This window comes from Perca flavescens, chromosome 8 (assembly GCF_004354835.1).
Source record: "Perca flavescens isolate YP-PL-M2 chromosome 8, PFLA_1.0, whole genome shotgun sequence".
NCBI lineage: Eukaryota > Metazoa > Chordata > Actinopteri > Perciformes > Percidae > Perca > Perca flavescens.
Genome location: NC_041338.1, coordinates 39,028,505 through 39,040,167, shown reverse-complemented (window position 1 = coordinate 39,040,167; position 11,663 = coordinate 39,028,505). Strand labels below are relative to the sequence as shown.

The 11,663-nt window shown below is 41.6% G+C and overlaps 1 protein-coding gene across 1 annotated transcript in view; it reads right to left on the bottom strand.

Moving 5' to 3' along the window:
• nup160 (nucleoporin 160) overlaps positions 1 to 11,663 on the bottom strand; it is a 55,767-nt gene that overhangs the window by 6,533 nt on the left and 37,571 nt on the right. Inside the window, exons 25-29 of the mRNA XM_028585178.1 lie at positions 6,975 to 7,080; positions 3,827 to 3,987; positions 2,089 to 2,149; positions 1,462 to 1,572; positions 1,149 to 1,272 (exon numbers count right to left, since the gene is read on the bottom strand). Of these exons, the coding sequence (XP_028440979.1) occupies positions 1,149 to 1,272; positions 1,462 to 1,572; positions 2,089 to 2,149; positions 3,827 to 3,987; positions 6,975 to 7,080 (563 nt within the window). The remainder of the gene's footprint in view (positions 1 to 1,148; positions 1,273 to 1,461; positions 1,573 to 2,088; positions 2,150 to 3,826; positions 3,988 to 6,974; positions 7,081 to 11,663) is intronic.

Genomic DNA, 11,663 nt, shown 5'->3' with positions numbered 1-11,663 from the left:
AGAGGACATAGAGCTGTGAACCATCAACCTACTGTCAGCTGTTATCAGACATAGAGCAGTGAGACATCAACCTACTGTCAGCTGTTATCAGAGGACACAGAGCTGTGAGACATCAACCTACTGTCAGCTGTTATCAGAGGACACAGAGCTGTGAGACATCAACCTACTGTCAGCTGTTATCAGAGGACACAGAGCTGTGTAACATCAACCTACTGTCAGCTGTTATCAGAGGACACAGAGCTGTGTAACATCAACCTACTGTCAGCTGTTATCAGAGGACACAGAGCTGTGTAACATCAACCTACTGTCAGCTGTTATCAGAGGACACAGAGCTGTGTAACATCACCCTACTGTCAGCTGTTATCAGAGGACACAGAGCTGTGTAACATCAACCTACTGTCAGCTGTTATCAGAGGACACAGAGCTGTGTAACATCACCCTACTGTCGTGAAGAACGGTTCTCAGACGTTACTCCGACACGTAGCCGGCCCGTTACGTCTGAAGAACGGTTCTCAGACGTTACTCCGACACGTAGCCGCCAGTTACGCCTGAAGAACGGTTCTCAGACGTTACTCCGACACGTAGCCGCCCGTTACGCCTGAAGAACGGTTCTCAGGCGTTACTCCGACACGTAACCCGGCCCGTTACGCCTGAAGAACTTCTCAGGCGTTACTCCGACCGCGCCCGTTACATCTGAAGAACGGTTCTCAGACGTTACTCCGACACGTAGCCGCCAGTTACGTCTGAAGAACGGTTCTCAGGCGTTACTCCGACACGTAGCCGGCCCGTTACGTCTGAAGAACGGTTCTCAGACGTTACTCCGACACGTAGCCGGCCAGTTACGTCTGAAGAACGGTTCTCAGACGTTACTCCGACACGTAGCCGGCCCGTTACGTCTGAAGAACGGTTCTCAGACGTTACTCCGACACGTAGCCGCCCGTTACGTCTGAAGAACGGTTCTCAGACGTTACTCCGACACGTAGCCGGCCCGTTACGTCTGAAGAACGGTTCTCAGACGTTACTCCGACACGTAGCCGGCCAGTTACGTCTGAAGAACGGTTCTCAGACGTTACTCCGACACGTAGCCGGCCCGTTACATCTGAAGAACGGTTCTTATTCTGATGATGTCATGAAGCAGGTAAACTTACTTGAAGGTGAGACCCTCGAAGACTGAAGTCAGGTTCAGGTTGAAGGTCTGACACACGGACAGAGCCGAGTCAAAAAGCCCAGTTTGGACCAACAGGGACACCATCTCCACCGGGGACGCACTGCCTACACACACACACACACACACACACACACACACACACACACACACACACACACACACACACACACACACACACACACACACACACGTTAGAGCTAGTAGATATTCAACGTCACCACATATTTTCCTCGTATGGTGCAGCTCTGTAATAAAGAGCTTTCTGATGATGAAGGTAAATGATCAGCGTGTACCGGCGATGGCGGCCGACGGCGGGTGGTGCTGGGCGAGCGTGAGGCGGCTGCGAGACAGGATGTACTCCTTCTCCAGGTCCTTAAGTTCCAGGATGTCCACCTGGCGTTTCACTGCAGGATGACACAGCACACAGACAGCAAGTCATCAGCACACAGACAGCAAGTCATCAGCACACAGACAGCAAGTCATCAGCACACAGACAGCAAGTCATCAGCACACAGACAGCGAGTCATCAGCACACAGACAGCGAGTCATCAGCACACAGACAGCGAGTCATCAGCACACAGACAGCGAGTCATCAGCACACAGACAGCGAGTCATCAGCACACAGACAGCAAGACATCAGCACACAGACAGCGAGTCATCAGCACACAGACAGCGAGTCATCAGCACACAGACAGCGAGTCATCAGCACACAGACAGCGAGTCATCAGCACACAGACAGCGAGTCATCAGCACACAGACAGCGAGTCATCAGCACACAGACAGCGAGTCATCAGCACACAGACAGCGAGTCATCAGCACACAGACAGCGAGTCATCAGCACACAGACAGCGAGTCATCAGCACACAGACAGCAAGTCATCAGCACACAGACAGCAAGTCATCACTATTTGTTGAAGTCACCTGGTTCAGAAGAAAATTCTCCATCAGAGTTCCTCTTCGGAGACGCTCCGGGGCGCTCGTACTGAAACACAAACACTCTGAATTATCTCCAATCAAACAGTTGTGTTGAGAATAATAGCAGTCCAACACCACATAAATCAAATGTTTTGGTAGAAGTGATCTTTCTACATGGCAAATAATTTACTACTAAGTGTTGTAGAGTCATAGAAAACCAACAGACCAACAGTCATGACATGCATGCTGCTCATTCTGTGTAGTTGAATCTGTAACTGAAAGGGGTATGCTCAAAATAATAGCAGTGTTGTGTTCAATTAGTGAGGTGATTGATTCTGTGAAGACACAGGCGTCAGTTATGGCCCATATTTAAGCAAGGAAGGAAGCTACTGTTGTGCATGCTGTTATAGTGCATTTCACACTGAAATACTCAGCAAAATGGGTTGTTCCAGTCATTGCTCTGAGGAACAGCGGACTTTGATTAAAAAGTTGACTGGAGAGGGGAAAACAAAGTGTGGAAAACTATAGGCTGCTCAGCCAAAATGATTTCAAATGCCTTGAAATGGCATCCAAAGCCTGAAAGACGTGGGAAAAAATGGTCAACTACCATTTGAATGGATGGAAGAATAGACAAAATGGCAAAGGCTCAACCAATGATCAGCTCCAGGAACATCAAAGAAGACTTAAAGTTACCGGTGAGTACTGTTAGGATCAGAAGAAGGCTATGTGAAGCTAAGCTATCAGCTAGAAGCCCCCGCAAAGTCCCATTGCTGAAAAAAAAGACATGTACTGAATAGGTTGAAATTTGCCAAAGGACACATTGACTGGCCAAAGGAGACTTCTGTGGACGGATGACAGCAAAATTGTTCTTTTTGGGTCTAGGGGCCACAGACAGTTTGTCCAACGACCCCCATGCACTGAATTCAAGCCACAGTACTGTGAAGACAGTAAAGCATGGTGGTGCAAACATGTTCTGGGGATGTTTCTCATACTGTGGTGTTTGGCCTGTTTATCGCATACCAGGGATCATGGATCAGTTTCAATACATCCAAATACTTGAAGAGGTCATGTTGCCTTATGCTGAAGAGGACATGCCTTTGAAATGGATTTTTCAACAAGGCAGTGACCAGAAAGACACAAGAGAGCAAGCAAAGTCTTGGTTACAGATGAACAAGATTGATGTTATGGGGTGGCCAGCCCAATCCCCAGACCTCAATCCCATAGGGGACATGAGAACGGCTGTTTCTGAGGCCAAACCCAGTAATGTAGAGGAACTGTGGACTGTAGGTCAATGGTCCTGGGCTGGAATACCTGTCCACAGGTGCCACAAGTTGGTCGACTCCATGCAACACAGATGTGAAGCAGTTGTCAGAAATAATGGTTATGCAACTAAATATTAGTGCAGTGATTCAAAGTAAAGCAAACCCTTCAGACATTTTTCAGTTCATACAGTAAAAGTTTGAGTTTGTAAAGAAAAATGCAAATACTGCTATTTTTAACAGCCTAATATTCCTTTTTCTTACCTTTCTGTGAAGGTAGAACACAATCTCTCTCTCTCTCTGTGTGTGTGTGTGTGTGTGTGTGTGTGTGTGTGTGTGTGTATATATATATATATATATATATATATATATATATATATATATATATATATATATATATATATATATATATATATATATATATATATCTCTCTCTCTCTGTCTGTGTGAGTGTATCTCTATCTATCTGTGTGTGTGTGTGTTACCGTGGCTCCAGCAGCTGGCTGGACGATCCAAGCGTATTCAGGTCTGATGAGGCGGAGACAGTTGAGAGCAGCCAGGTAACAGTTGACCTGTTTCTGGAGACCCAGACGAGTCCGCACCTCTCTGCCCAGACGCATCCCCAACTCAAACATCACGGTCCCCGCTGAACACACACACAGAGTTATTCACACACACACACACACACACACACACACACACACACACACACACACACACACACACACACACACACACACACACACACACACACACACACACACACACACACACACACTGTCTGTATCTCTACTGTGTCTGGAGCTCTACCCTTCCTGTAGCTGTGTCTTTAGCTCTACTCTTCCTGTAGCTGTGTGTCTTTAGCTCTACCCTTCCTGTAGCTGTGTGTCTGTAGCTCTACCCTTCCTGTAGCTGTGTGTCTGTAGCTCTACCCTTCCTGTAGCTGTGTGTCTGTAGCTCTACCCTTCCTGTAGCTGTGTCTGAAGCTCTACCCTTCCTGTAGCTGTGTGTCTGTAGCTCTACCCTTCCTGTAGCTGTGCGTCTGTAGCTCTACCCTTCCTGTAGCTGTGTCTGAAGCTCTACCCTTCCTGTAGCTGTGTGTCTTTAGCTCTACTCTTCCTGTAGCTGTGTGTCTGTAGCTCTACCCTTCCTGTAGCTGTGTGTCTTTAGCTCTACCCTTCCTGTAGCTGTGTGTCTGTAGCGCTACCCTTCCTGTAGATGTGTGTCTTTAGCTCTACCCTTCTTGTAGCTGTGTGTCTTTAGCTCTACCCTTCCTGTAGCTGTGTGTCTGTAGCTCTACCCTTCCTGTAGCTGTGTCTGTAGCTCTACCCTTCCTGTAGCTGTGCGTCTGTAGCTCTACCCTTCCTGTAGCTGTGCGTCTGTAGCTCTACCCTTCCTGTAGCTGTGTCTGAAGCTCTACCCTTCCTGTAGCTGTGTGTCTGTAGTCCTACCCTTCCTGTAGCTGTGTGTCTGTAGTCCTACCCTTCCTGTAGCTGTGTGTCTGTAGCTCTACCCTTCCTGTAGCTGTGCGTCTGTAGCTCTACCCTTCCTGTAGCTGTGTGTCTGTAGCGCTACCCTTCCTGTAGCTGTGTGTCTGTAGTCCTACCCTTCCTGTAGCTGTGTGTCTGTAGTCCTACCCTTCCTGTAGCTGTGTCTGTGTGTAGTTGTGTCTGTATCTATAGACCTTTTTCAAGGCAGACATGTTGACATGTCATAGTAGGAACAGCACAGGTGTATTCAAACCATTAATGATGGCTGCATTCCACTTAGGAGAAGTCCTGGTATTAAACCATTACTGATGGCTGCATTCCACTTAGGAGAGGTCCTGGTATTAAACCATTAATGATGGATGCATTCCACTTAGGAGAGGTCCTGGTATTAAACCATTAATGATGGATGCATTCCACTTAGGAGAGACCCTGGTATTAAACCATTAATGATGGATGCATTCCACTTAGGAGAGACCCTGGTATTGGGCATGCTGACTCACTGAAATATCTTACTGGGACACTTGATGGAACTGAGCCACCGTTAAGGTTATCAATCTCAGCTGTGCTTTTCCTACTATGACAAGTCAACATGTCTGCTGTGATAAAGGTCCATAGCAGACCTCCCAACCTTGAAAAACTTTTGAGTAGCAACTTACGGATTTATTGTCGAAGTTCTGGTTCATTAACATGGCGGCACACACGCGGCATAAATGTGCCATTAAATGTCAAATCTGTATACATTTTAAACCCTAGAAAATAATTATGTTCAAGTAGGCTACTTGAATTAAATAAAACATTTTATTTAAATTATCGGTCATATTTAATACAATTAATTGGATCATAATATAATCCAATAAAATAAAATATATTACACTGCATAATGAGCACTTTTACTTTTGGTACTTTAAGTATATTTTGATACTACTATTGTACTATTACTTAGGGAAGATGTTGAATGCAAGACTTGTAACTGACAAGTAATTTGTAACTTTACAACACAGTTTTTTCTACTTTTACTGCAATACATAATCTGAGTAAGTCTTCCACCTCCGGAAATCACCACCAACAGTCGTGCATGAACACCTGCAGCAGTGTTGAACACTGAAAACACAACGCTCAGTTCAGCGTTTCCTTGTGGCTCTGCTACAGTAGCAGATAACCTTTAACGTTAGCTGCCGGTCACATGGTCTCTAAACAGTCCACTCACAGTGAAGTCCTACATGGATCAACAGATGTTAGATGTTTGTTATAAGACGCACACCGAGCAGATTGATGCGCTCACAGATCCAATATTTGCAGATGTTACCCCTCGGTGTTTGGCTAGCTAATAAGCTGTTAGCTTGAGCTTTGAAGGCGCCAAGCGGCCAGCCAAGGTCCGACAGACACCGACACATTCCGCACATCGTCCGCTCAGTTTAACCGCTAACCCCCCCGGTACCGGTCAGAGAGGGGTGTTTACTTTGTGTCTCGGCCCGGTGCGTCTAGCGACGGGCTCGTGTCAGTTTTTAATTAGCCTACATTAGTAACAGTTAATTTTGTTACGGTATGAACTTAATCCTAGGAAAGGCAAAACATATATAAGACCTTTGTAACGAAATCCAAGACTTTATAAATGCAAGTCTTTATTAATAATAATATAAATAAATCATATTTCTCCAAAGTTGATAGGTAGGCTACGTAAATTAATTCATTTCACCTTTCTACATCAAATCCGTTTACCTTTGCAAGCACCGGTCTCCCTTGGGGAAACCCATAGATATATGGGGGAAACCAACCAAACTAAACGGGAATGAGGGAGGAATAACACTTGCATCTGATGCTTTCGTTTTACTATCAGTAGCTGATATCCCCGCTTGACATTAGAGGAAGGAACCCGACGCTGTGATTGGTCGAACTCTTCTTCTTTTACTATCATCAAGAGTTAGACTGAGACGGCTACTGCACGTCAACGAGTGAACTCAAAGCAGTCACCTGATTTTCGTGTAGTTTAAAGTGACAAATCGTATCACCGTATTTTGATGTCAAAATGCATATCTACTAAGTAAAATGCGTACAAGTTGGCAGGTCTGCCATAGTTGTGTCTGTAGCTCTAGTTGTGTCTGTATCGGTTGATGTAGCTGTATCTGTCTGTAGTTGTCTGTACCTTTCCTGTAGTTGTGTCTGTTGATGTGGAAGGCGTACAGCAGCTCGTAGTAATTATGACTCAGCAGATCCAGACTTCTGGCCCGAGACTCGATGATGCCGACCACCTGACGGCGACACAGCACATTAAACAACGTCTCATATCTACAGGAGTTAGACTAAAGGGTCTGGGTATTACCTGGTAGAACAGGCTGGGGTTAGACTAAAGGGCTAGGGTATTACCTGGTAGACTAAAGGGCCAGGGTATTACCTGGTAGAATAGGCTGGGGTTAGACTAAAGGGCCAGGGTTTTATTAGTTTATTATTTAGATCCCCATTAGCTACTCCATTAAGCAGCAGCTATTCTTCCTCGGGTCTTAATTTTTACCAAAATATTAACATCAAAGCTGTACAACAATGAAGACAAATACAGAAGTTCACATAACATCTTCTAAATCATATAACTAAAACACAACATAACACATATACACTAAACATAACCATATAACAATATATAAGCTCTTACATGTACAAAATATTACCACTCTCTAGGTATAATATAAAATAAAATTCTCATTTCCATTGCAGTAGCTCATTATGAGGTCATTATTAAAACAGAATTACAGTTACTCCAAAGTAAATAAATACAGTCTCAGTCTTTTGGAAAAACTGACATTGTGCCTCTCTGAAACCAAAAACAACGGGAGCAAGTTCCATACCACCATTGCTCTAGAACATGATGTTCTTTGAAGTTGATTTGTTCGACAGACGGGTAATGAGAAACGCCCTTCACTTGATTGGCGCGTGGAATGAGTATGAATGTCACTGAAAAAAGTCAATCTTTCATAAATAATTTCTGGTACTTTTGTAATAATAAAATTTTTTAAGAATTTAATAAAAGAATAATTAATTCTGCTTCTTACATGAAGCCATGTTAACGGATTGTGCATGTCCCTAATCCCTAAAGACAAGCCGAGAAGCTTTATTTTGTGCAATCTGTAATCTGTTTAAATTATTCTCTGTAGTTGCAGCCCAGATGATGGAACAATAGTCCAGATGACACAAAACTATTGATTCCACCAGAATTTTCTGTATGCAAATCGGTATGCATTTCCTGCAATGGCGAACTACAGCCATACTCCTGCCCATTTTATTCAATATTAATTTTATCTGAGCGTTCCATGTCAACCTGCTGTCCACAATCACGCCGAGCAATTTAGCCTCAGCCACTTGTTCCAATGATCAAACCACCAACTGACAAGTTCAGAGCAGGGGAATCTTTTAAAAGATGATTAGATCCCAACATCATACATTTACTCTTCGCAATATTAATAATTAACTTATTTTCTCTGTTCCACTTTTCAATTAATTTTAGTTCATTATTTAATACAGTATTAAGTCTGGTAGAGTTATGATCAGACACAAAAATAGTCAAGTCATCTGCATAAAGGGCAATACTGGCACACCCCAAAATAAAAAACAGATCATTAATGAAAATAGAAAATAACAGTGGTCCAAGACAACTCCCTTGAGGCACCCCACAACGCAGAACCTTTGTCTCAGAATAACTACCATTAAACCGTACATTAAACTCCCTATTAGTAAGATAACTATAGATCCATTGGATTGCACAGTTTTCAAAAACCATAACTTAATTTTTTCAATAATAGATCATAATCAAATCAAAGGCTGCACTGAGATCTAACATCACCATACCAACTAATTTTCTATCGTCAATTTCATGAAACCAATCATCAGTCATCTGAACTAAGGCTGTCGTTGTCGAGTTTCTTATAAGCATGTTGATAAAGTGAATTTAACCCATTTTTAGAGAAATACAAATTAATTTGATCATAAACAATTTTCTCCGTGATCTTACTCAAAATTGGCAGAATACTTATAGGTCTGCTATTTTTCCCAGAAAAATGTTCCCTTTTGTCTTTAGGAAGAGGCACAATTTTAGCTTTTTTCCAATTAGCAGGAAAAACAAATTTTTCTAAACTTAAATTAATAATATAACATATAGGCATAGTAATCACATCAGCAACCACCTTTAATAACTTAACATCGAGTTCTTTCATTAACTTTAATATGTTTTCTACTATGTTAAGACTTACTTTGTCAAATTTAAATGTACATGATTTATTAAACATAATTGTATCTTTAATTGTCTTCAAAGATAAATCAGGGTATTCCTGTTAAATCATCTCTTTTTGTAAATTCTGAACTTTCTTTGTAAAATAATCTCCTAAATAATTAGCTATATCAGCAGGTTTAGTCAAAAAAGTATCACCTACATCTAAAAATTTTGGTACAGATCTATCTCCCCTCCCTGTTAATTGATTTAACGTATTCCATAATTTATTCCTGTTTGATTTTACTTCCTCAAATTTATATTCATAATAGTTCTTTTTTGTTCTGTTTAACTTTGTAACAAAATTTCTTAATTGCTTGTACCTTTTCCATAATCCATTATCTCCTGATAAGCTTGCCTTAACTTTAATTTATCTCTTTTCCTCATATTCTTTAAGTTCAGCATCTAACCATGGAGAAGCAATACTTCGTACTGTCATTCGTCTTAATGGGGCATGTTTGTCAACAATTGGCATTAATAAATTTGTAAAAACCTCCAAAGCTAGATCAGGATCTGCTTCCCTTAATACTTGTGACCAGTCGATATTTCTAATATCAGCACAATAACTAGCCTCATTGAAGTTTTTAAAAATCCGTTTAATTATTATCTTCTGACCTGGTTTGATGATTTTGGTTTTTCTGTTAATTATGATTAAATTATGATCACTAAAGCCAACACAAATACAAATTGATTTTGAACACAAATCTGTAGCATTAGTAAAAAGTAAATCTATACATGTTTCCGTTTTTGTCCCATCAGCATTATAAAAAATTCTTGTTGGTTTTTTGACCACTTGTGACAAATTGAAGCTTGAATTGACAAAAGTATCGGCTATAGACTGCAACTTATTTTTCAATGAGCAATTATTCAATCTCCAATCAATATTTAGGTCACCTAAAAAATAAATCTCCATATCTAAATCACAGACTATATCCAACATGTAACAGATTTGATCTAAAACAGACTATTGGTGCCTTGGGAGGCCTATAGCAGCAACCAACTAGAATAGGTTTTAAGTGTGGCAACTGCACTTCCAACCACAATGCTTCAACCCCAATACAACCAAGGTCTTGTCTGGTCTTTACTGGTATTTGATCCTGAACATAAAAAGCGACTCCTCCTCCATTTATATTTCTGTCACATCTATATAATAGGTATCCATTTACATGCAAAAGGAAGTCCTCTATAGTTGCATCCAAATGCGTTTCAGATATTGCCAAAATATACAAATTATTTTCCAGAATCCCAGTAATATCCTGTATCTTATTTCTCAAACTACAAATATTCAAATGAGCTATTTTTAACCCTTTATTTGAGAGTATTTTATCTATCATCATTCTTTTTACACAAGTAGTAACTTCTAATTAAACATAGTAAAGAGCTGTCAAATGAACAAAAAACACAAAAACACACATACACCCACATTCACCCAGATGCACCCCCATATTGCCAACATTTGTCAACAACTAATAAGATGTTACACCAACTCAGAAAAACCTACTATTATACACATAACTTCTGAAGTTATAAAAACATAAATCATAAGTCATAAATCAAGCCAACCAGTCTCACTATTACCATAAACACGGATATAATTTAAACCGAGAAACTGAGAGCATATACATTGTAATTAAAACTTCGAAATCAGACTTCAATATGTCTATAACTAGGCTACATGCACAAAGTCAATACCTGTGCCTGAGCCTCAGTGTGCATTTGTACTTTGCATCTTTGGTTCAACCACAGTCTTGTAGAATGTATCTGCAGCTAGATGGTCAGTAAACTTAATGGTCTCTTCATTAAAAGTTAAAATCAAAATAGCTGGATGAATGATCCCGTGTTTCACTCCTGCACCTCACGGAAATGCGCCTTAGCCGTCTCCGCAGTGAAGTCAGGAAAAATGCGCAGCTTCATTCCACGAATCTCAAACAGCTTTTCTGTCTTGGCTAAACGTAGAATCTCATCTCTTGTATCCAACCTGTGCATCCTTGCATCATTGCACTCTGACCAGATTTAGCCACAGGTCCAACACGGTGAGCATTTTCCACTTCAGGTGCGTGATGGATTTTATCCTTGAACAGATCAGTAAGCAAAGCGGACACAAACCTTGTTGGATTCCCCTTCTCTGTATCACGAACCAAGCCGAGAATACGAAGGTTATATTTCTGACTATGATTCTCCAAACGATCAACTTTCTCTTTCAAGTCTGTGTTCTCTTTACGTAAACTTTCGTTTGCAACCTCCAGCGCCGTAATCCTGGTCTCCATGTGGTCAAGCGTTTCCTCCATAGCAACAACTTTGTTGGAACACTCGGCCATATCTTTTTTAACGACATCAAGTTGCGGTTGAGGTTTATCAACCGCCGCATTGATTTCTTCCCTTATTATGATTCGGATCTGCTCAAACAGCTCCTGCATGTTAATATCCTTTCCTGCTGCCATATCAATCTCAGGCACCTGTTCAGCGAGACCGAGTCCACTTAACTTTGTTTGCGACCTTGTTTTCTTCTTAGACATATTAAAGCTCTCTCACCCGATCAAATCAATCTTTATACTTGACTGACCGTCATAAATCAGA